Below are 26,515 nucleotides of genomic sequence, written 5' to 3' on the forward strand. Positions count from 1 at the left end.
GAACAGACATTTGGATTTAGTATGTGATATAAACTTCCTGCTGTCACATGTTGCAGTCTACAGGAGAGAATTGGCCACATAATTAGCACTGCCCTGTACTGGAGAGGAAGTGAACTGTAGTCTAGTGAAGCAACGTCCTTACAAACATCTGCCACCCTAGAACAGAACACCCGGTTTGGTATGATATACAGTGCAAACCTCAACCACCTTTGTTATAACTCGTCCCTAAACTCTGTTAGGGGGGTAGACACACGGCTCCATTCACTCGCACTCCTCTACCACACACTGTCTCCCAGTCACATTAGGATAGTCTAGTGGCTTTCATTGCCCTGCTGTCACAGTCTGGGTGTTTTTGCAGCCGACATCACACCCCCCTAATCATCAAACTGAAATCCCAAAGCACTTCGCACAGAATGTTGAATTCAATCATGCATTCAGAGCAAAATGAAAACTTTGAAGTGGCCGATCACATTCATACATCTTAAGTTGACAGCTGCCATTACAATAATGCTATTCAGTTGCTGTCGGCCTATATGGGCTCAGGGAGCTCAAATGCTCTCTCTGTCTCTCTCACTCTCTCTCTCTCTCGCTCTCTCTCTCTCTCTCTCTCTTCGACTAGACATCACTCTCTGCCTGACTGTTTTTTCTATTAGCGTGATGAATTTGAGTGGGAGGTTTCAGACAGGAACCATAATCCCCAAAGGCTTTAAGATAACATCCTACCTATCTGCCTGTGTGCCACCACTCAACATTTCTGAGCCCAAAATTAAGTACTTTTTCCACAGTCCGACACACAAGCGTCTAATGCAGGGAAATTAGTAACTTTCGAGATGACAAACTTGCTCATCTCCACTCAAAACATTGCCAGAAAGTTTGGGTGACTCTTCACCGGTCATGGTTTCCTCACATTTCTGAGTTAGAGAAGAGGGTGCTTTTCATTTTCCTGCATGTTCAGATGCATAGCATGGCCACTGAACAGATGCTCCTAGTTTGGAGAAGCAGGGCTGTACAAAGAAAAGAATCAATGTGCCTTGGTTTGAGCAGAGGTCAAATGTTTGTGGCTATAGCCTTGTTGCTTTGCATGTTTACAATGGAAAACAAAAAATGTAAAGATTCACACTCTTCACTCTTTGAATTCAGATTGGAAAGTTCAAAGAAAAAAGTTTGCTTCAGTTATCCTACAGGTGAGATGTTTGTAACTACAGGACTATTTATCATTCCAGGTGCAGTAAGCCTAGTGCCCAGCCACAACAGATGAACTGTGATGAACTGCCCTACTTGTGATGGTTTTATGGTTTATGGTTTGTGCTACAAATCAACCTACAACCTCTGTAGCACCACTGCTACATATATGTGCAAAAAATCCTGCAGCCCTGGGGAGGATGGTAACTCACAGAGTGTCTTTTTGAATTAAAATCAGAGAGGGTATGACAGGTGTAAATAATGGAGGCTTTGACACTGTAAAGCTGGACAAAGGCCAGTGGGTGATGCATAAACATATACCGGGCAAAGAAGCCTGTATGTCTGTTTGAGAGCAGCTTACAGTTGGAATTGAGAAGGTGGAAATTCTCCATGAATCAGAAAGAAAACACTCTCCTCTTAGAGGACTGTGCAACAAGCGTGGCCATTCTTTTGTGGAAAACCATTTCCATCTGATTAAAGCATTACGGTGTTTTCACTTTAAGTCATTTAGTCGCTTCAGTCTTGGGGCTTATGGAAGGAGACAATGAGCTTGTCTCGGGGACTAGATCGAAATCCTGGATTAAACAGTGTTTCAAATGTCCATTCTCTGCCCCAGTGCTAGTCAGGGATTATGAGTAATTCCACTTTAAGAAGGCAGCGTTCTGAGTCCAAGAAAGCCACTATTGAGTCTGCCGTCTGAGAAGAGACAGGAAGCGTTGGAGTAAGAAAGGGGAGAGTGATGGAGGAGGAGGTGTGTGTGTGTGTGTGTGTGTGTGTGTGTGTGTGTGTGTGTGTGTGTGTGTGTGCACCTCTGTGTGTTCACATGTGTGCGTGTGTGTGTGTGTGTGTGTGTGTGTGTGTGTGTGTGTGTGTGTGTGCGCACCTCTGTGTGTTCACATGTGTGCGTGTGTGTGTGTGTGTGTGTGTGTGTGTGTGTGTGTGTGTGTGTGTGTGTGCACCTCTGTGTGTTCACATGTGTGCGTGTGTGTGGGTGTGTGTGTGTGTGTGTGTGTGTGTGTGTGTGTGCACCTCTGTGTGTTCACATGTGTGTGTGTGTGTGTGTGTGTGTGTGTGTGTGTGTGTGTGTGTGTGTGTGTGCGTGTGTGTGTGTGTGTGCACCTCTGTGTGTTCACATGTGTGCGTGTGTGTGTGCGCGTGCGCGCGCGCGTGTGTGTGTGTGTGTGTGTGTGTGTGTGTGTGTGTGTGCACCTCTGTGTGTTCACATGTGTGCGTGTGTGTGTGTGTGGGTGGGTGTGTGTGATGTGTGTGTGTGGGTGGGTGTGTGTGTGTGGTAACATTACCTGGGACCTCCTCCAGGCCTGCACTGGGACTGTTGGGTTTGAACCGGTCTGGCCGAACCTTCATGTTTGGGCACAGAACATCTGTAAGAATAGCAGACACATGTTAAACAAAGTTATAAAACAGCAAGCATTTGCCCATTATTTCCCATTTGAAATAAAATAAAAATCGTTTCTTTTTTGGGAGGTTGCCCCTATGATTTCTTCTGTTGCCCCTATGATTTTTTCTGTTGCCTGTTTGGATAGAAGTGTCAGCTGAAATGAGTAAATGTAATGTTAGTGTAAATGAATGAGTAAATGTAATGTTAGTGTAAATGAATGAGTAAATGTAATGTTAATGTAAATTAATGAGTAAATGTAATGTTAGTGTAAATTAATGAGTAAATGTAATGTTAATGTAAATGTGTGAGAAAAAAAAAACGGTCTATCCCTGATCACTTAGTTTAGGAACATACAGATCCATTACTGCAACAAGACCGAGTGACGCAGGACGAGTACCCTTAGAAGTGTTTCAGAAGTCTTGCATACTTTAACTTGCGCAACGCCACACTTGTGTAATACATAGACTCAGTTTTTCCAAGGGAACCCCCACACAGCCTCTATCGGAAACAAATACAGGCCTAATATTAAGACTGGTAGTAAAGCAGCGCCCCTCACTAACTCCCAACTTAAGTCATCCCTCTTTCAGTAAGAGATGGCTGGCATAACTCATGTCTCAGAGACTGCTTGCTTGCAGAGTGGAGACACTCTCGGTTCCAGCTGACTGTCTGGAGAAAGGACAGCACTGGTGGCGGCGGTGACAGTTTTAGACTCACGCTCGCCTGCCTTTGAAAGCCGTGGGTCCTTAGAGTGATCTGGTTGGTGACAGCGAGAAAGGTAACACCACAAGCATGCATCAGCTTACGGTAACCTCAGCACTCAAACAGCAACTCTAGAGTGGGCAAAGGGTGGGGTACGTTTTAGGAGGGGAGCTATTTGTAGGACGTTCCTGCCCCAGCATGACATGACAACAGGGGTGGGATACTGTGGCAGTGACTGAGTCGTTCTGAGAGGCAGCCACGCCAGGTATGGTGCCCTGAGAATAGCTTGTTTGAGCTTGAGGAGCTCAATGTGGAAACCGGCCTTCCCCAAACGACACACAGATGGCGGGCTGTTTTAGGGAGGAAGTGTTTTGTCTTTCTTGGACAGCTGAAGGGAGTCGGCAGGGCGGCTCGCCTTCTCTGGCTGTCCCCCCTGAAGTCTGACTTAATTGATTCTGTGATGCTGGCCCCTACTGAATGGGGGTTCTTCCTTGTTACAAGGTCTGATTTTAGACACTGTCTGTCCTTGTTTCAACTGTTGCACAAGCACAAATATTAATGGCACTGGGGTAAACAGTTGTTTGGTTTATTTTTCTGTTTGTTTATTCACAGGGCATGATTATCAGTACTGGACGTCAATGATCTATGGTTGGATTACTTTCCGGGTCCGCCAGCCTCGTGGCTAAGGAAAACATGACATGTCAGATTATTTTTAGTATGTTCATGGCCACTCAATGACCCACTTGAAGAGGCCCCACCCTGTAAACTGTGTCCTTATATTCTCAAGTCGTGGCATTATTTTCTCCAACTATTAATTACAGTGGAGCATGAGAGCACGATGCCATTGACTCCACCTTTCTAAACAACTTATCTAGAGATCATAAGGTAGTCTTTATCTACATATCACAGCATAAGTTTTATCTAGAGATCACAGCATACATATTCTTTATCTAGAGATCACGGGGAAGCCTGTGAAAGACACTCCCCAACGGGACAGTGTTGTGGTCGTCTCACTTGTGTGCGTGTGTCTGTGGTGTCTATTTGTATTTGCATACAAAGTGGGCAGACACCCAAAGCCACAGCCGCTGATCGCATCCCTGACAATCATGTGTAATCAGACCCTGTAATTTTGTTTAATCGTACCTATAAAAAGCACTTTGTCATGTTTAAAGAGGCTTTAACTTTACCGTGAGCGCAATCTTTTATGGCAGAGTGTGTAGCTCTCCTTTATTCTCTCTCTCTCTCTCTCTCTCTCTCTCTTTCTCTCTCTCTCTCTCTCTCTCCCTCTCTTTCTCTCTCTGTCTCTGAACAGACCATCCACCTCAGACTGGCATAAACTGAGAGTTTGCTTCAGGGCCCAGGGGAAAATCCAGGTGACTTGTTTATTTCCACAAAAAACTTTGTTCCTGCATGCATTCAGACTGATGACTTCTCCATGAACAAACATCAGCGCCAGATCCCCATTCCTCTACTTAATGACATCTTCCCAGGAGGTATTCTAAGTGTCTTGTACTGGTAATAATCAGTTCTTTGTGTCCATGTTTCTTCTAATTTTCAAGTAACAGAAAGGTGGCATTTTGCACATTATTCCCACGTTGCCCTCTTTATAAACACTTAAGTGTTCCCAGCAACTAGTGGTTGGTGCTTAAGTCCTAACAAGGCACAAAGTATGGGTCTAAAGTGCCATTTGGCCATAGCAGTGCCCATTCTTTAGGACTTGGGGTGAGGTAGCCTTGAATAGCCAACAGTGCGTCATTGTTTTAAAATGGTGGCAGAAGTCATGCCTTAGGGAAAGAAAGATCAACGACACAGCGACTTCCTGTGCCTGTGGCCCCAACACTGTTATTTTCGTGACCAAGCTGAGAGTTAAAATGAAGGCTTAGGAACCAGATAGTGGATTGTGGGTACCCATCATGCTCTTCCTTCATGCCTCTCATGCCCATGTGAGCTATACCATTTTATACATTATGTTGAGTGGGTGACACATCTAGTTGAACTATGCCCTCAAGTAGATTAAAGGAGAATCCCACGATTTTTTTAACATAGATCCTTGTTTCTCGAGGTCACCAAGTACTGTTGGTACAAAAAAAATTAAACGATCTGTTCTACCTAGCTTGAACACGCCCCCAGAGTGTAGCACTGTAGCTGCCTTGCAGCTCTAGCTGTTGGCTACAGCAACTCCAGCTAGGGTGAACCAATTGTTTTCAGGGTTTTTTTTGTGTTGACAGTACTCAAGAAAAGACTAATAATCTACGTGAAAAATCACGGAATTCTCCTTTAAGCTAAAATTGTTCTCTAAATATGCTCCACTCAAGTGTCAAATTGTATACATGAACACACCTCTAATGTATTATACTGTAGTGTGCATGCTTCCAGAATATGTGTTCGTGGAAACTGAGGGCTCTGGGGGCTATACTAACTATTTCTTAACCTGAACCGAGGCTCATCACATGCCTGTGACTATACAAAAAGTGCACAGTTCCCACAGGTATAGAAAACCTGGAAAAGGTAATGAAGTCATATTTTCCAGGGCTGGATATGTCATAGACCAGAGTCAAATGTATCAAGGCTTTGGAAAGGGTATTTTAACATGTGTTCAGTGATGACAGAGGTTACTTGCAACTATTGCAGTGCATTGTATGGGTTTTTACTAATGTTTGTGATAGGCGATGATTCCATCCAAAGCACTCCATGTTCTCTTGTCACAACTCCATTTAAAACCCAGACCACACCATTCACACAATCATAACAGACACATCCACCAGCCATTGTCAATGTTATTAATTAGAGCTGTGTGTTAACTCAAAGCTGTCTACCCATCCCTACACTACTGTGTGACAGTGTACCAGCAAAAGTGTGGTTGAACCACTGACAGGCTATCTATAAACAATGCCACTGCTTAGTCTGATGTCTCAGTTGTATATTTGTAACCCCGTAACTGTCATCAAAGGCTGTATTTTAAATAACGTCATACAATAAGGTTGTAAATGACAGACTGTTTTTCATACCAAGAAGTTTGTGTGTGTGTGTGTGTGTGTGTGTGTGTGTGTGTGTGTGTGTGTGTGTGTGTGTGTGTACCATGCGTGTATGTGGCCATGTGGTAAGCATGGCTGGACAAGACCAGGGGAAAGGCCACTAACAGAAGGCATCCCCTTGAACATCCCATCCCAGACAAGCGGAGGGGTAATCTGAAACAGATTTTGGGTTGGGATGGGGAAACCTTCCTCAGAAGCTAAAGCAAACACTCAGGGGGCCTTCAAACAAGCCCCAGGACCATTACGCTGCAGCTGCTGTCAAATTTAGAGACACGTCGGGGCTGATTAGAGGCCACAAGGGTTTTGTGGTTGTGGTGGGCCAAGACAATCAAATTCGGTTGTGTGTGAGCGTGCGATATGCCCTATTTTAGTCTGTGAAAAATATGGTTTAACACTGCCATGTTTCTCCTTTTGTACCATATCATCTTGATTGGAAAGTAGGCCTGATCTTGCAACAGATGTTGGTTAGGGGCTACAGAGGTGATATTATCTAATTGACTAACTCCGACAACAATATGTTCAATGTACACAACAACACAATATATATCACTCTCTCCTTCTTCACTGGCAATTTAATACTGTCACATGCAAATCTAAAACTGAAAGTCGGATTCTGGAAGAAATCTGTAGCTAATCTCTAAATGTTTTTTGGTCAAATCGTGGCCTTATCTGGGCCGAGACTGGACCACATTGCACTATCTGGGTAACTGCAGGGTCAGTGAGGTCATCTGAAGGCTGTGAGGGTTTTTAACCCCACTTCACTTTCTCTGGGGTCTCACAGGCTTGATTTATGATCTGAAATGTCTCTGTAGCTTTTGATCTGGGGCACATTTAAAAGCTGTTGATTAGAAGCTGCACCCCATGGCTCTTAAGGCAAACTGAGCTTCACAGCAGCATGCACATGAAACATTAGAGCTGTAATTTTTGGTGGAAAAAATAACCCGGAGCGTGTGGTCAGTGTGTTTGGCTTGACCACGGTTATTCTTGGACGTATGGAATATTGAGTTCTTAGAGAGAGGATTGTGGAGAATAAACAAAAAAGACTATAAGAACACTAAACAGACAAAGAAATGAACAAAAACAATGGCACATTCTGAGATCTAAAGGAAAAGTTCTGTTCTGGAACGTGTCCTGTTTTGTCCTTTGTTCTCATTCCAACATCAACAAAAGAGCTGGTATGATTTATGCATGGACATCTAAAATTAAAGAAGAATCTTAATCTAGACTGAACAGAGGGCAGGCTGAGGGTCAAGGATGTGTGTGTGTGTGTGTGTGTGTGTGTGTGTGTCTGTGTGTGTGTGTCTGTGTGTTGGTGCATGTGCGGGTGCGTGTGTGGAGGGATATGAATGTGCATTCTCTCTCTTTGGATTATCTGTATGTACCCCACAGTAAGGGTATCTTGTTTAAACAGAAAATAGATTCCACTGGGTTTGTAACTGGGACAGAAAGCTAAATCTGTCTTGAGTGGGCATTAGTGCCGAGTTCATTTAAAACCAAGGTGACTTGCACTTGTTGTTTCAATGCTGGAGTCATAGTCTCTTATTTCCACTCAAGTTAATAACAACCTCATTCACTACCTAAATTGGGTGATAAACAAACATTACATTTGTAACTGCATGTTTAACCATGCTAAGATAAATAAACAAACACGCACAAGTAAATAAACTAGCACAATCTTTGCTAAGGCCACACACAGGCCTCACACAGGCCTCACATGACCCTGAGATCTTAGAGGTCATCTGGATATCTATGTCCAAATTATCATACAGATATTTAATGAGTGTTTTTGTTCATAATGGACTGTAGCAATCACACACACACACGCACACGCACACACACACACACACACACACACACAGAAAAGCACTCAGTATGATTTTACATACTCAAGTATTTGCCTCTGGCTGACCGGCAGTGATCTGGAAAAGTAGTTGAGGTCAGGAAGGGGGGACTGAGCCTTTCCACTCCTCCTCACCTCTCAACCCAGAACCCAGTGGGGCAAGCAACCACAAAAATGTCCTGGTCACCCAAGCTTCCTGTACAGGCCAAAACGCATGTGTGTGTGTGTGTGGGGGGGGGGGGGGACACTACCCTTAGCTAGGCAGGGCTGGGCTGAGCGTGGGTGTAGCATGGGGTGCTAGGCCAGCTGGGTAGAGCTCTAAGAATTGTAGCGAGCCTATGTAAGGTTTAAAATCTCTATTCATGGAGTAGCGTGGGTGCAATGACTGGCGGTTAACTTCATCAGCATACATTCTTGTTGACAGATCTGAGAAGTGTCTGCGGTGTTAATGTGGACACACAGCAGTTTTGGCAGTCAACTCTCTGAGGGTAAATTGTGTGGGTGTCATGCGAGAACTCTTAGGTTTTGGTCACACCACTTTGGGGCATCTATTTTTCGTCTGTATATAAGTGAATGCATTATTTTAAACAGACATTCTAGGCGAAATGCAGCAAAGGTGTCTGGTGATGTAAGTGCTGGCAGTGTAATTACACAAGCCAAGTTGACATATTAGGTGGCCCATTGCTCTTCCTATTTGGCTATTTCCTTCCTATTAGCTTGTTGAAACAAACTATATTTGTCATCTTGTCACACCTGATAAGTGCATGGTTATTCAATTATTATATATGAAATTACCCAGAAAGTATGTGTGGCCACAGTTGTATAATATTACTCACTTTCGCAGAGGCTTTTCCTCAGTCGTCCCCTGATGGTATCAATAGCGTTAAAGTCGGCCACCTGGAACACGTGCGCGTTCTTGGGCTCAGCTGCAATCTCTTCCAGCTCTACTTTGAGCGCTTCCCCGATGCCCACGGCGAACATCCTGATGCCAGCCTTGCTGGCCTCTCTGGACGGCTCCAGCACGTAATCCTGACTCCGGCCATCCGTGAGCAAGATGGCTACTCGCTTGGTGTCCCTAGATAGCGGCCTGGCTCCTGCGCTCTCCGTGAAGATGTTTTTGGTGGTGTAGCTGATGGCTTCGCCGGTCATGGTGTTCCCTCCGCGGTAGACGATGTTCCGGGCGGCCCGCTTGACCTCGTCCAGGGTGCGATAGCGGTCCAGTTTAAACTCGATGGTGGGACGATCGCTGTAGCGCACCACAGCTACACGGGTCTTGTCCGGAGCCACGTCGAAGGACTCTACCAGGCTGGAGACCCACTGGCGGATCTTCTCGAAGTTCTCCTTCCCCACACTGGAGGACGTATCCAAGATGAAGGCCAGGTCGTATTGAACATTTTTACATCCTGACAGAAAGAACAAAAACGTTTTCTCGTCACATTCACATTGTCACTCGTACTTTGGGTAGTTTTTGAATAAGTTTTGTTGTGACATTCATAGCAAAATTCCTGCCATCACATGTATGGAGGCTGCAGTTTTATGTATGAAGGATAAAACAACAATACTTTTTTTATCCTGAGACACATATCAACAGATTATGTTTTTATAACAAATAGCATTATAAATCACAAAAACAAATGGCAAAAGTTTGAAGTGACATACAGTTCAGCTTCATATATGTTATGCAACGTGATGCAATTTATGTAATTAGAAATCCATTTGTACTGTATATTGTTTATGCATGTTCATGTAATTTTCCTCTCAGGATGATGAGCCTACCTGCCCTCTGGCCACTGACTCTCTCTCCTGAAAGAGTCAGGACAAGGATGGCGAGCAGCAGAGAGATCCTAAATCCAAAACGGATCTCCATAATACACTCTTCCGCTCTCTCTTTTCTTATGCTACACTGAGATTATCATCCAGCTCCTCACCTGCAAAAAGATCAGTCTACGGTTAGCACGCAACAATATCTAACATGGTATATTATATGATAACAACAACAACAACAACAACAAAAACAGCAGCAACAACAACAACAACAATTTGCTTTTATATAGTGCTTTATCAAGGCACCCAAAGTGCATTACAGTAAAGGGGGAACCATCAATGTGTAGCACCCACCTGGGAGAGGCACAACAGCCAGAGAAACAGTGTATATTTACATAACCATTTGTTTCTGCTTAATAGTTGCACTTTGGCTTTGGCTTTGGGTTACTAGTGCTGTTTAAGTGTAATTCAAAGTCATCAGCTGAAATTGTATTTGAAACTGAAAAGCTCTAAATAAATCCTTATGCATGCAAAGTATCCATTTAGACGTGGGTCAAGTGTGTGTGTGTGTGTGGGTGTGTGTGTGTATGTGTGTGTGTGTGTGTGTGTGTGTGTGTGTGTGTGTGTGTGGATGTTTCCTATCTGATTGGACAGATGACTTCTGTGAGAAAAAAGACTGAGGAATGTGCAGTTGGCACTTCCAAGTCCATTTACTGCGAGACTCACCCAGCCTAGTGAGAGGAACCAAAAGCTGTGAGAACAATTTCGTACTACGGTACAGTAACCCACTGGTGTCAGGAAGAACTCCAAACAGGTGTCCAATAATGACACTGTCAGCATTTTACTATATAGATTGGTAATACTAAATAGACAAGTAGAACAACTTAGATGTGATTTGTTCTTATAAAGAAGCTTAAACGTTTTTCATGTCATACCTTGACAGTTTCGACTGCTGACTCTCTCGAAACTGTCAAGGTAAGATATGAAACACTTTAAGCCTGTTTATAAGAACAAATCACGTCTAAGTAAAATAGTAGGCTAAATTAACTATATTCAGATTTTTCAAGTAGACCAATTACTGCTTCCAGATACCAATTCCAATTTGGAGGCAGAAAGACCAGTGAGCTACACACAGTTGTCTCATACAGTATTAAGTGCATGTAAAAGTGTATCTTGCTTAATGCCCTTTAGGACCTATGTATAGTATATTAGACTTATGGTATAGATGTGGCAAACATGTGTATGAAAAGTCCAGTCTCTTCAAGTTATGCTAACTTTAGCAAGCAGTTCTGGGCCCATCAGCAATCAGAAACCCATGTTTCTCTTTTGCTGGACAGGATAAAGTGCCCCATATGTACTCTGTCATCATAGGGCTTAGGATGGCTATCTGGGGAAAGATAAAATTATGGAGAACAGAACCATGATGATGTGGCATTTTCTGTTTTCTCTCTCTCTCTCTCTTGCTCACCCTTGTCAGTCGATGACAAGTCAACTCTTTCTATTTTAAATCTGAAGTGATCGTGTTTTAAAGCCATGCTCAGCAGCTATAACGTAATGTTTGACTACAAGCATGCATGATACAAGCATGGTAATTATTTCAAAGGAGCTCACTGATCAAGCTCATTAGACCAGCAAGCCTGCTGTGCATGAAGACATTTAAAGACCTCAGTGCTAAAACAAGAAACTCCCACACTGAACAACAGCAACATACGTACTGTAGAGAGAGGGTCACAGCAAGTTGGCTCAATTACAACTTAATTTTTCGGTGAACTCATTCACCTTTGCCAAAGTACACAACAGGCCTCTTTTCCTCGAGAATAGGGAGAGGTGGGCCTGGTGACCGCCTCCACCCACTGTGGATGTCTGACGCAACCACATATCAGTCCTGTCCTCGTGCTTCACATTACAATCCTATAGGACTGATCTTTGCAGAGCCTTGTAAACCACATACCTGCTGCATATGTTCACGTTAGCTCATGTTACGAAAATATTTAGCTGTCAAAAACAAATTGATACATTTCTCACAGAGCATTTTATGTATAGCTTGTGATAGCTCATTGCAAAAACACATTTCAATCTCCTATACAATTTTCAATACTTTAGATCATTATCATTATGAACTTATCATTAATTGGAACTAAACCAGTATAAGCCAGTCCTTTAACATCACTTTTTACTCTGTGCACTTTTTGTATTTCATTCCACGAATAAAAAATATGAATAAAACACATTGCACCCTATGTATACATTAACATTTTATAGGAGCCGCATCTTGTAAGGCATCTAAATGCACAACAAAGCTTAACTCTGTGGATCCATATATGGTGCCCTCAAAAAAAGTGTGCCTTTGAGCTTTCTATTTTTACAGAGCATAAATTGTTTTTAAGAGCCCATAAACTCGCAGCCGAAGAGGAGCCCTCAGTCTCCTCTTTGTTAAGGGTACGGCTGCACTTGTTTAGTATTAAAGAAACAATTTTGTTCCATATTCACTTTATGGGCCAGAGAGCTCCCTGTTGTAGGCGACCAGATGGTACAGAATGTTTGATGGACCATTTCAAAAATAATTTAAAAAAAAAACATTTACGTGGGCTCTGAAGCAGTAAGATATTATTAGACTGAACTATTTCATTCACTGCTCTGAATAAAAGTTAGATGTCTAAGACCTTGTAATAAAACAACAATCAGCTGCTCAGAACTTAATAAAGCAACAAATACGTTTTCCCCCTCTCGGAATGAAATGAAAATCCACACATTTAGGCATGTCTGGCAGTTATGCATGGAATGAGGTCATATCTCTTTAGTTTATTACTTCTTAAATTATCTCACAAATAAAACAAAAAAGGTTTATCTTGTTTAATCTATGCATAGTAAGTATATTATAAGTTGTTACATTTCATATAAATTTAATATATTGCTATTTTAGAAGAATAATACAACATGCACAGTTTCTTCACCATGGGAAATAAGGCCATGATTAAAGGGTTTGTAGTTAATTAGTTAATAACATATTCATCGGCTATGGCCACACAGTCTTATGGGGTGTGTTTGAGGTCACTAGGCCACACAGACTGTTAATGACCTCACAGGCCCTTCTGTCCCCACACAGACTATGGAGTTTATGTCTGAGGTCATTTTTAAAAACACTTTACAGTACAGTTTTGGCTTATGTTATCGCTAAGTCCGATTATAAATATAACAAAGTTAGACAGACTTTATCCAGTTCCTTTCACCTTGAGTCAGCGTAAATCACTTTCTAGTGGCAGTAGAAGTGGAGGAGGGAAAGTAGTAGCATTAGGAGTGGAACACCTGCTGTGCCAAATTCTACATGTTTCTGACCCCTAATATATTAATTTAAAATTAATAATATTAATTTTATAGCATAAAGGTCTGTTTTAGCCTGTGTAAATTTATGGAAATATGCTAAGCCAAAGAAAGCAATTTATACTTAGCAACTCTCCTGCCCAAAATTCACAACCCACACACACCCACAAATATGAGGTTACTCTGTGCACCGTGATTATTCTTCTCTTAGACAACCACATAGGTAAGAGTGCACATACACACATAGACACGCACACACACACACACACACACACACACACACGCACACACACACACGCACACATACACACACACACACACACACACACACATACACACACAAACTTGACACAGTCAGCAGCTGCTGTGATCTGCAAGCCGGATGTCTTCACTCACACAGCGGGGTTGTAACCCCCAGCCCATTCTCCAGCTCCTGCCTGAAATGACAGGCCTGGGACCAGAGCAGACCCAATGTCTATTCCAGATCCCCCTTCAGCACTCTATCCACTCCTCTGTATCCTCCACATCCTCCAGCAGAGGCATGCACCAGCCCAACAAACAACTTCCAAAAGCAAAACAAACATGTAACAACACAAACAAAAGACAATTCCTAAACAGGACATTGACATGACAACAGTGACATGACAAAAGGGTTGAATATTGTGAGTGAGATCATAATGTATCCTTACCTGGGTCACCAATCACCAGCCTCCTCTGGAAATCTGTAGTGTTTAGATCCAAAATCCCAGTGCACACCCACACACTTGTCCACTGACACATACACACACTCACTCCTTTTTTGCCACACACACACACACACACACTCACACAACGCAACAAGTCCAATACGAGAACAGCATCCTTTTTGGCTCGATGGTGGTGGGAGGTTGGGGAGGGGTGGGGGGATTAATAAAAACAATCACCCAACGTGCCTCCGTTTACAGATTAATTTAAAAAAGAAGGTGAGGAGAGAGGAAAAAAGAAACTCCACACACAGATGAAGTAATCCCAGAGTCCTAGAGGTAGCCCAGTGTATGGAGGTGGCATGGAGTGAGAGAGAGAGCAAGGCTTCGCTCCTGCTTCTGTGGAAGGGGGGAGGAGAGGAGGGCAAGTGTAAGGGGTGGGTGAGTGTAAGGTTTCACTGGGGACAAGGTGCATGGGCTGGCCTGGGTGGGACGGTTCTTCTTTCTGTCTCTTCCTCCCTCCCTCCCTCTTTCTCTCTCTCTCTCTCTCTCTCGCTCTGTCTTCACATATATTCAGACAAACCGAACCTACAGATGCATACACACACACACACAATGCCATGCTTGTAAAGACACACACACACATACACACACATGTGCACATACAGTACACACACATGCACATGTGCACACACACACACACACACTTTCGTATTCACTAACTCACTCACTCTCTCTCTCTCACACACACACACACACACAGTACAGAACGTCTGAGAGGACTGCCCAATTATAGAGCATGTTTCTGGGTATTTTTGTCTCTTTTCTTCCTCCTCTCTCCGGGCGTTTATGGCTGCGCCCTTGTGAGCCAGCAGCGCTTAAAGATAGGCTGAGATGCCGCGAGGCCTCCCCGCCCGCCCGCCCTCACCACTGGGATCAGCCACAGGGGAGACGCCCTGGAGTTACTGGAGCAGGAGCAGGGTGGGCCACGGGCAGGGGCTGGAGGGGCACAGCATGAAAGCATGCATACACATATGCACACAGTGACACACATACACGTACACACACACACGTACACACACACACACTCACACACACACACACACACACACACACACACACACACATATATATATATATACACACACTCTCTCTCTCTCACACACACACACACACACACACCCACACACACACATATATATATACACACTCTCTCACACACATACACACACACACACACACACATATATATATAAATACACACTTTCTCATACACACACACACACATACATAAATACACACTCTCTCACACACACACACACACACACACTACATGTTCACACCCATTCATGCACAGTTTATACATATACATTCACCTCACGTGTTTATACACGTACACGCACCTCACACCTCACCTAGTTCTCAGCAGTACACACACAAACACACATAAATACACATTAATACATATACATACATGTGGCAACACACACTCATGCACATACAGAAAATAGACTGCCATTAGGCATGCACACACCCCCAAACACAGGTTAAAGGAAAATTCCGATTTTTAGCACTTTAAGGCCCTTTTCTGGTTTGTTTTGGATGAACTAGAGTGGTGGACACCGAAATTTTGACGATTGGTCCTGTCTCGACTTTTCTGACTCGTTTTGAATCGCCTTTGACTGCTCAGGGTGGCTGCCAACAGGCATACTGTAGGCTACTCAAACATGTCCTAAAACAACCCTTAACGTTTGTTTTCAAAACTGTGCAACTCACCGAGTGGCTCGTGGAGTTCGTTGACTATTTAAAGCAAATATATCGACGCAATGTATGATTTCCAGCCGTCTTATTTGCTAGGCCTATTGTGGAATTATTTATTCAGACACCTCACAACCGTGTATAAACTTCCGCTCAATATTTGAACCTGAAGTATAGACGGTGGCGCAGTCATATTAACGTGCAATGAGTCCTCCAACAGAAATCAATGGGATTTTACAAAATGCCAAATAAAGCACGACAGAAACTGTATTTCGCTACGCTACTTGTTTTGGAACATCAACGAACACCACTAACCACTCGGTGAGTTTCACAGTTTTGAAAACGAACATTAAGGGTTGTTTTAGGACATGTTTGAGTAGCCTACTACAGTATGCCTGTTGGCAGCCACCCTGAGCAGTCAAAGGCGATTCAAAACGAGTCAGAAAGGTCGAGACAGGACCAATCGTCAAAATTTCGGTGTCCACCACTCTAGTTCATCCAAAACAAACCAGAAAAGGGACTCAAAGTGCTAAATAAGTAATAAGTGCTTTAAGATATGCTGTAACGTTTGTGTATACCAAATGGACTCATTTAGGAACACACACACACACAGATGCACACATGTGCAAGCCCACATTCTCAGACATTCTCCATTTTCTAATTAGCTCTTCCACAGCCACACATAAATTTATGATCAGACATGTTCTCACAGTTTCTGCACTCTTCTCTCAACATGTTTCACACAAATTCTATTATTTTCACTTATAGACACACACACACACACACACACACACACACACACACACACACACACGCAGACACACACACATAGAGAGAGAGGTCTTTATCCTCTTGTTTGATTCTGTTGTTTCATGTTGAGGCATGCTTGTGGTTTTACACAGATGTGCTGAAGTCAATTTCTAAATGTACATGGTTGTGATTGTGTGTGTGTGTGTGGGAGCATATTGTGTGTAATTTTTTTTCCATACCCCCAAACACACACACACACACACACACACACACACACTGCACACACACACACACACACACACACACACACACACACACACACACACACACACACACACACACACACTGCACAGTAAGCAAACCAAGGGTTACCAATAACCTCAACAGCATGTCAAAACCATTAAAAAGTAGTATTTATTTTCAAGTGTGATGTTTTGAAGTGAGTTCCTCTCTAGACAGGAAACACTCTTTCCATGCTCTCTAGTTCTCCTGTCTGATCCCTCATTCACTGAGGCAATGGACTGAGCCAGGTTTCCTGTTAACCAAACCCCCCAACACACACACACACACAGGCCTAAACTCCCCTTTTGTGGGTCCAGCATCCTGAATTGAGGGCCTTGTTTGAACTTTGTGCAGTAAAGTGTTTTCCCAGACCTCGAGACCCCCTCTACTGCAGACTAAATGCAACAACATTTATTTCAAAAACTAAAAGGATGAAGCCAAGGGGCCAAATGAGAGGGTCTCTAGACTCAACACTGAGTGACAGAATCCATTCAACACATTTCCAGAATACATATTTGAAGGTCAAGGAAAAGGTATTCAAAGCGAGTGCAATAAGTATAGCTTTAATTGTTTGCAGGTCCATCAGTCAAATACTGGCATCCTCTATGGGAAGTATGTGTGCATAGTAAATAATGTTGGCGCAACCCACTTATTCTTCACCTTCCGCAGTCACATGAAGCGCGATGGAATGCTTTGAGTCTTTGGCATGCTGTCAAACATTTTCAAAGAGTGCCGGTTTCTTCAAATGTGTCAATGGCACAGCCCTTTTAGATGCTTCAGATAGTGGCAGACTGGGGCTTGACCCTCCACACTGTGACATTGCAGCGCCAGTTCAGCCGGTCACAAGGGCCACGCTAACTTTAGGCCCTTGGTCCACAGACATGCTGGGGAGTGGGGAGGAGGGGCTGACCCAGAAAGAGGGATGCAGGCTGGGGAAGGGGGGGGGGGGGGTCCAGTCAGGATTACAGAGAAAAGTGGCATGCTGGGGTGATAAGAGGAGAGAGTCAGACAGTGGACGGTCAGTGAAAGTATAACAGAAGATTGCTAATGTGCTGAAGGGCACCCGCCTCCATTGATTACCAGTTAGGTACGTTCTCACACAAGACCTGAAATTAACTTGCATGATGCTCTAACTGCTGTTGAAGAACAAGACCTAAAATGAACTTGCATGATGCTCTAATGGCTGTTGTAGAACAACACCTGAAATGAACTTGCATGATGCTCTAATGGCTGTTGTAGAACAACACCTGAAATGAACTTGCATGATGCTCCAACTTCTGTTGTAGAACAAGACCTAAAATGAGCTCACATTATGCTTCAGCTGCTGTTGTAGAACAAGTCCTAAAATGAGCTTGCACAATGCTCCATGCACGACATGTCTAACATCAGGTCTGTGGGGTCATTGTTTTAGTAATCTGTGACTTAACGGTCTTCTTGCGGAACTCTGCTCTCAGTGAATTTAAAAAGAGACATGAACTTCAGAAACATAAAGCCAAGAATGATATGGAGACCACTAAACCACAAAAAGTACTCAGGAAACTGTTTATTTGCCTAGTAAACATCCAGAGCGCAAACACACACAAACAGAATGTAATGGTAAGTGAAATATATGAGGATTCTACTGTTGTCAAAATAGAGAAAGAAGAAAAAATAGTATACAAAATTTATAAGTGTGAGCTCATGGGGGAAGTGTTAAATCTTTTGCAAAACATGTTCCTGCTCTCAGTGCTCTGTTCATCTTCCAGAAGTTTCCTCTCTTCAAAATTCTTTTTAGAATTGGGTCAGTTGAATCCCGAGGTCCGCAGCGCTTTTGCAGAGTTGGAGCAGACCACAGCCTGCTTTATGTGATCCTCGCTACCCTTTTCTTCTCTCTAACCAGAGGAAGTCTGGAGATGCAATCGAAGGGCTTGAGGAGAGTAGCGCCCGTCCTCCAAGGACAAAAAGCATTTGGGTTCCACTGCATGTTAGCGACAAAGCTGGCAAAAACAGCTTGCATTTTGTTTTTGCTGTTGGAGTTCTCTTTTTTCGTTATCCCTTTTCCCCTTATTACAATGATGTTTATGTCCCCACTCCCGCATCCCTCCATAAAAAAAACACCCCCAATATTTTGTCACAGTGTAACATTTTACAAAACTATGTAACTAAGTTAATCATGTGGTTCCAACTCCTACTGTAAATTCCTCCTAGTATGACATTATCAGTATAATTACATTACATGAGGTAATATAATGTGATTTAATGTGTCTCCTGCATCTGTGTTTATTGGGGTCTGTGACTCACGTTGAATGACAACAGAGGTGGTGTAGAGGATAGCTACAGCTCTTTCCCATCTTTGGCACTTTCTGCTGTAGATACTAATCTCTGTCTATTCCCACTGCATCACAAATGGCGTTAAACACTGTAATCATAGCCAATCTGTTTTGGATGATCTCTGCTTTGGACAATCATCATGTCCTCTGCCTTGATGTGACAGCATGGGTGCATATGGGATGTTTAAACAAGAAGATTCCACGAGCAGCTGGTGTTTACAGTACGTCCTTATCAGCTCAGGGGTGTGTGGCTTTAGTGAAGGACTTTCCTTCTCCTTCTTCTGCTGTGCCAGAGGGATCACTGGGGAGTGTGTGGACATAATGCTGCTGGCTCTAAACCCTTTCCCTTTCCCTCAACCCTGTCACATTTCTCTGAAAGGGGGATTAGTTAGTGCACAGCAGCAGGGATAACGTTCACCACCATCTTCCTGCTGGCCTTCCCGGGTGCGGGGGTCCGGCGGGATGCCTTCTCCAGCACACGTGTGGCCTCGCGGAGAGCCCTCTCCGTCCTCTCTGCCCGCTGGCCCCCAGCCTGGGCCAGATGTCCAGGAGGCTTGGCCTCCTCCTCCTTCTCCTGTGGGGGTAATCCGGCTACTGACACTGCTGGGGCTGGAGCTTGGGATGGGGCTGATCGGCCCTGATCCTCTTCCAGCCGAGGGATCCTACGCAAGCGAGGCCTGGCACGACCAGGGCTGCCCTCAACTAGGCTGCTGCATTCGGAGGAGGTGGGTGCGCAACCTTTGCCCACTTGGGCGTCCTGGGCCAGGCGAGACGGGGAGACGGCCAGGGACAGAGGGCCGCATTTTTTCGTGGACGGGGTCGGGGGGGGCGTGGAGCTGATGAAGTTCTCCTGCTCTCTGCCGGGGGACTTCTGACGGGGGCGCTCCGCTTGAGGGACTGGGAGGAGGAGGGTCTTGGCTCCCACCCCAGACTGCTGCTGCTGCTGTTGGTGGGGGTTAGGGGCTGCTGCTTTGGGGAACTCCACAACGGGCCGCATGCGACACAGTGGGGGCCTCTCAGGGGACCTGGCCGGACTGGCCTCCCGCGCTGGACACGCCTTCACCTTCCTGGGGCAGGCCTCGGTCCCCCCGAGCCCCTCCAGCTTCCGCACGCCCACCTTGGGCTCTGGCGGAGGGGGGACCGCTGCTGCAGTTGTCCTTCCACCTCCCCGGGCCTTCGCCGGCTGCTGGGTGTCCTTCAGCTCGGAGGCCGGGGCAGGGGGCAGAGGGGCCAGTTTCAGGGGCCGTCTGGTGGGGGGCGGGAGGTTCTCGAGCTCCCGGTCCACCTCGGCGGTCTGGGGCTGGGCCTGCGGGTCAGGCCGCTGAGACTTCTGGGCGGCCTCGTCCTGGCAGGGTGCGCTGGACAGATGGAGGGCAGGTGTCTTGCGGTGACGGCCGCTTTTAGCCAATGGCTGGAGGTTTGGCCCGTTGCGCTGTGTCATGGCATTCCGGCCAGCCAAGGTCAACGGCTCTTCTGGCCTCGTGGGCATCTAGGAGGCAACAGATGACACATAAATACACACACACACACACACACACAAGCACAAAGGCACACAAATACACACACAAATACCCATGTAAGTATAGACACAGCCACACACATTCAAAGATATATACACACAAATAGAAAATGCCCATATGCATGCACAAACACACATTCACACAAAACACAGACACCCAGATGTACACACATAACTCTTGTTTATGAAATTCTCAAAACCATACATAACACACACAGTCACAAACTAATATATTAACTATCAGACTTTTCTGTTTTCTGACTTCTCTGTCCTATGCACGTACATGCTGGCTGTTCAGTTAAAACATAAACATAAAAACATAAACAGTAGCCATTGTGCCATACAGCCCAAGCAGCAGAGATTACATTTCAGTATCCAGGATAGAATAGACTGAATTTACAAGTGACATAAAATGTTTTTCAATGTTTACTACTGGTAAGCAATTACTAAAACAATTAAAAAAAAATCCACATACAGACTATATTTAAAAAAAAAAATCTAATTTAATCTATACTATACATTTTTCAAAGTAGACACTATCTGACAAGCCATCCAGGAGCTGAGAAAATATAAAGAAGATTTAATGTTCTATATGACATTTTAGTTATGCCATTATGTGTTATTTCATATGCTTGGTGGCTTGGTGGAAAATATGTTATCCATTACTGTCAACAACAAATAAAACATCTAAAAACAAATCAAAAGTTTTTAACAAGTAGGCTAGCCTAGGCCACCTCTCCCAACTTCATTGGGGACTAAGTGCGCAGTCACTCATGATTATCAGCAATAATCCTCAGATATCCTTCAGCAAAGTCTGTTCTGTATCTGTTATAGGCTACTTTAGGATGAACTAGCTAGCTACTCTAACAGTATCATAAAATTGTTGTTTGCAGGTTGCATTTGAGTTCTATTTGCTTAGATTTCCTTCCTGCATACTGTGTGATATGACAATTCAACTGTCAAATTGTAGTTCCAAAAAAATCTTTATACTGTAGGTCTATAATGCCAACACCCTAAAACACATTTTCAACATCCACGCATCCTACACTCTATAATGACATCAATACTCACAACAGTAGCAAGCATCTCAGGCTTCTGTTGTCTCTGCCGAATCATGTTCTTCTGCTGTGTTCCACGGTCTTTTATATGTTTACTGTTTGTGTTGCTACTGCACCTGAGGCAGTTGTGTTGATGATGGCAGGGTATTTGGCCGTGATGACGGTGCAGAAGGAGCGGTTTTGAGCCTCACTGTAAGATCATTAGTGGGGGATTAGGGTCAGCCAGCTGCCAGGTGATCTCCAGTGACATCAACCCGAACTACCCGTGCCTCGGCGACACCTGGTGCGCTTCTAAAGAGAGTATTTTTTCTAGAGGCTGACGAGATTTTAAAAAGTTGTTTTGTTTTTTCCGTTGTGGAAAGGTACATTGGCAAGAGTGTTGTTTAGATATATGAACGCTAGATGGCGGCAAAAGGCCGTTGTGGCCACGAGAGAAAATTCACTCATGCGTAACCAAGCATGGTAGGCTATTATGTTAGTTTATCAAAACATTGTGTTCTCTGGATTTAAATTAAATGGACTGTTCATAGTTGCAGAAAAAAAAGGAATTCTTGGGTGCGTCACTGTTGTTTGGGTTTCTTCTAAAAAGCGTGTGGTAAGCACATCATTATTTGACAACTAGACTTAAGCAGCCTGCTGCCACCATATTGACATTCAAGTCACAAAACAAAATAGGTATTGAACTGAATTGAATGTGAATGTAGCTCTTTCGGTGCAGATGAATGGCAGTGTAACGCTTGGAGGGGTCGCTGATAGGGCAGAAATTGGTTTCAGAAAGCGTAATGTTAGCACCACAGTGGACCCGCTGCAATCTTAGCCTTGGGTACTGTAAGTCAGTTAGGTTTAACTAGCTACTCTCCGTTTTGATTTTATTATAGGCCTGTGTTATAACAATACATCATACGAACACCCACAACATTTTTATTCCTGTCCTAATAATACAGCAGGTCTATTTATTACTGCAACACACTCTTTTCTGAAATCCCAAGTCTTTTTATTTGCTTCTGTTTCATATTAACTTTTCTGAAGCATGTCCTCGTGTGTTGCTCCTTGCTCAGTCTCAGTTGCGACAAAACAAATACTGTTTGCCCACTGGCACCAGCTGTCATTTAGGGAAGGCTTTTTCACAGCAAGGAGCCTTAATAATATTTGCCGCAGTTTTATTTTGCTCAGATTAAATGAAATCAGAACCACAGCAGATGGGTGGTGGCTTTCATTTCTATGTAAATGTAGTGTGTTATGATGTGAGTCTTGAATAAGAGCTGCAATTGGTAGGCTATGTGCTAAACAAACAGCAAGTTTTTGACATTCTTGAGATTCTGCACATGTTGCAAGGAATTACCATTTTTCTTAACAATTGAAAGCCTTTTGTAAGAATATATGGTTTGCTACCTAAATTGTGATCATCCCGTATACTGTATATGCGAGACAGACAAAGGCATTCTACCAGAACTATGACTTTTCTTGAAAGGAAAGCTATGGTGTAATCTACTGAGGCTGTGTGTGTGTGTGTGTGTGTGTGTGTGTGTGTGTGTGTGTAAACAAAGAGTATGGGTTTCTCAAGATCTACCACTAGTCTGTTACACTTACACACACACACACACACACACACACACACACACACACACACACACACATATTGAACTCATTTCTATCTCTCTGCCTCCCATCTCCACACCACACATCCAAGCATCTACGCATAGTTTCTCTCACACGTCCCACACACAAATACACACACACACACCCTGAGTGTCTCCCATACATACACAGGGACACATGCATCATCCCTCCTCCTCCGCCTGTGGCTCGTTGGCTCTGCACACATGCTCATTTGGAGCCGGGGCCGAGATGACAGCTCTAATGGTGGTGCTGGAGGCCCAGACTCTTAGCTCTACCAGCCCCCCCATGCCTCTTCTCTTATTGTGCCGGGCTGCGTGCTCATCTGACGTCGGCGGATGACAGCATAATTAGTGGGGTGCGTGGAGGGATAAATAGAGATTCGGTCGCCTCCCACCCACGCACGGAATTAGGGAGAGGGGGTAAGGTAGGGAAATGTCTGGGGTGTATGGTGGGAAAGAGGGTAGGTTGGAAGTACAGTGTGTGTGTGTGTGTGTTTGTGTGTGTGTTGGTGGGGGGGGGGGCACAGCTGCACGACTGAAAAAAGTTTCATTTGGAGACAAAGGCAGTAAACACCAACCCCTCTTTAAACCTCCAATTGCTCTCACGCCAAAAATCCAGACTTGGCTTTGTGCATCCCCACAAAATTGCGTCTGCTCCGGTTCGTAGCATAGATGCTAAGGTGTGTCTGCTGACAGTGGGTGCCTTGTTCTTGAGCTTAGAATTCATGAGCTGGGAAATAGTCTATAGGTTCCCTTTAGAAGCTGTTCTTGAGGCCTTTGTGTTGTCTGCATGTCTCCAAAATCCGATATTATGATATTATTATGGTATAACGAGAAAATACGATATTACGATATTATTACGTGACCAAAGCTGGAAAAGAGCCCCCAGTGATGTTTCTCAAACAGCGTACTCATCAGTTAACCCCACCCTACCCTCTGTTCTTTTTACATTTGTCCATTCATTCATTCATTTTTCCACAGACAGAGACACAGCTATTCACAGCTGTCGTAAGTCATCATCTTTTCCACACAATAACTGCTTACTTTTGCCCTCCTTCATCTGAATTTCATCCTCAAACAACGAAAGTGGTCCGCTTCTTATTTTCACCCCCCCCCCCCCCCCCCCCTTCCTGCTTCTTTCTTTCCAAAAATCTCTTATGCATATCAAATCAAACACACTTTGTCCTGATGACTTTTTCCCTCTTTTGTCACTCTGAACAAGGCATTAACCTCCAGAGAAATGGCAGCTTTGTCAAGCTGGAGGCTATTTCTGCTCTGCAAGGTGTGAAAGGGACTTGTTGTAGATATTTCTTTCCTTCTGCCTCCAGAGAATAGGAGTGTGGTGGCTGTTGTCATGTGAACCCTGTCATACCATCACTGGAGGAGATAGGGACTGGGAGTCGGTGTTGGCTTAGGGAGCTGGCTTTGGTGTATAGGATTTTCTTTTTTTCATATCAACTTCATAACGCTCATAGGTGTGTGTGTGTGTGTGTGTGTGTGTGTGTGTGTGTGTGTGTGTGTGTGTGTGTGTGTGTGTGTGTGTTGGAATGCAGTCTTCAGAGTCCACACTCTTGAGGCTATGATTGCTCTTTCCTTGAACAAAACAAGAAATTATGTTTTTAATTTCATGGGCTACAGAGATCCGATGGATTTTAAAGAATTGTATATTTTGTCATATTAAAAAAAAACTCTAATTTATCATCAGTGATGTAGATGGATGGATGACACATACTTGAACAGTAGTAAAAAACCGAAGAAAAATTTCTGAAAAAGTCTGAAAACAATTAATTCCTTTGTAGCAGACTTATAAGTGTGTCCCTTTGCAACCTTTGCAGTCCATAGCTACCTATCTTTTTATGGGTGACCGGCAGCCTTATGTTACCTTAGTGAATTAATCCTAGTGCTGTGGAGTTTATGTGTTTGTCTCTAAAGCTCTCAGCTAAACCCTGATAGAGTTTATGACATTCCTCGCCATACTACAATCACTGAGAGGATTTCAGTTGATTTATTTCTCTCCTATAGTCACTGCACATATGAGCTTCTCAGAGAATAACAGGCTCTGGAGAGAATGCTGGCAAGTGTATAATGTCTCCTATTTTTTGCCTGGAGATGACACATGTGATTTGGGATTCTAAGTTTCCTTGGAGACCGTGTCCCTGGTGGGTTTTTTATTAGTGCTCTGACTCAGTGTCAACTGTGCTTATTAACTCTGTATGATGGTGTATCTATGTGAAGGCTTCAGGTGTGTGTGTGTGTGTTTCAAGATATATATATATATATTACACCTTGAGTTGTAACTTTCCATACAGTACAGTGTTTCCCACAGAATTGAATTCTATTTGTGGTGGTAGGTTTGTAGAATTAACTTGAATGCAACAGTTTTTAACAAATTAGCGCAGCTTGGTTATGATACAGATTTAAGCACAATTTAGCCAGTCGACTTTTATGCCAACAACTGCAGGATTGTTAATGTTTTCTTTAAATGTGCATGTAGGTTGTTGAGATACAAAGAGAGGCTGTGCAAAGGTGCACATACTGTAGCTCTACTATAAACTAATTCCATCCAATTTAAATAGTACAACATGGAAAATCATTGTGTGGTGGTCAGTGTTGATATTGTGGTGGTCCGCCACAAATAATATCATATCAATAATCAATGTATGGGAAACACTGCAGTATATGTGTATATGTGTGTGTGTGTGTGTGTGTGTATGTCAAGGTATAGTATGCACCTCGAGTTGTAACTTTCCATACAGTATATGCACACTTGGGATATGCAGGCCAGCAACAGGAAATCACATCAAACAGAGCTCAAACTCATCCCATACTAGAATACTATTTAATTGTCATGTTACCAAGCATGTCTCATAAACTTAGCTTGTGATGTTTTAGTCTTTGTAATTAGCTACCAAGACCTAGTATATGGTGTCATACATTGTAAGTGAATGAAATTGAAATATTTTATATTTCATTCAGTTCTTTTCTGAGTCAGAGCGTTAAAGAGAACAATCTTCCGTATAGAAGATAGGCCTAGGCCCGCCTGCTTTGGAAATACCAGAGAGTGGAGGCAAAGTAATTAGTCTAGAGGCCTGTCCAGATTTGGGTTCCATCTAAGATAGCCAAATATGAATGGTACCAGACTATTAATAGGACCAATGAAAACTAATATGCGATAGTCTCTCCAGTTTTATAGCTCAATGACATTTTCAACACTCACAGTTCAGGCAAGATAAAGACAAGACACTACTGGTGAATAGGGTGAATGTGATAGAAATCACCATTCCTTTTCATTATATT

General features: G+C 43.7%; 2 protein-coding genes across 2 annotated transcripts in view; both read right to left on the reverse strand.

Annotated features, from left to right (window-relative positions):
- The window catches only part of col22a1 (collagen, type XXII, alpha 1), a 58,474-nt gene extending 44,166 nt beyond the window's left edge, over positions 1-14,308 (reverse strand). Inside the window, exons 1-4 of the mRNA XM_042076055.1 lie at positions 13,930-14,308; positions 9,932-10,083; positions 8,992-9,558; positions 2,484-2,564 (exon numbers count right to left, since the gene is read on the reverse strand). Coding sequence (XP_041931989.1) covers positions 2,484-2,564; positions 8,992-9,558; positions 9,932-10,022 — 739 coding nt within the window. The 5' untranslated portion in view covers positions 10,023-10,083; positions 13,930-14,308. The remainder of the gene's footprint in view (positions 1-2,483; positions 2,565-8,991; positions 9,559-9,931; positions 10,084-13,929) is intronic.
- A 3,958-nt stretch (positions 14,309-18,266) lies between these two features.
- Positions 18,267-21,852, reverse strand: LOC121695351 (serine/arginine repetitive matrix protein 1). The gene is made up of 2 exons (XM_042076099.1): positions 21,613-21,852; positions 18,267-20,511 (listed from the first exon to the last, which is right to left on the reverse strand). Exons 1-2 carry the CDS (start codon positions 21,655-21,657, stop codon positions 19,411-19,413), a joined length of 1,146 nt encoding a protein of 381 aa, XP_041932033.1. The 5' UTR covers positions 21,658-21,852; the 3' UTR covers positions 18,267-19,410.
- Positions 21,853-26,515: the final 4,663 nt, after the last annotated feature.

This window comes from Alosa sapidissima, chromosome 21, assembly GCF_018492685.1.
Source record: "Alosa sapidissima isolate fAloSap1 chromosome 21, fAloSap1.pri, whole genome shotgun sequence".
In the NCBI taxonomy this organism is placed as follows: Eukaryota; Metazoa; Chordata; class Actinopteri; order Clupeiformes; family Clupeidae; genus Alosa; species Alosa sapidissima.

Excerpts from the sequence above, each read along its gene's own strand:
- LOC121695351 (XM_042076099.1), bottom strand. The coding sequence starts at position 21,657 with ATGATTCGGCAGAGACAACAGAAGCCTGAGATGCTTGCTACTGTT. Across the intron at positions 20,512-21,612 it reads CTGAGATGCTTGCTACTGTT|ATGCCCACGAGGCCAGAAGA; the intron begins GTGAGTATTGAT and ends GTTGCCTCCTAG.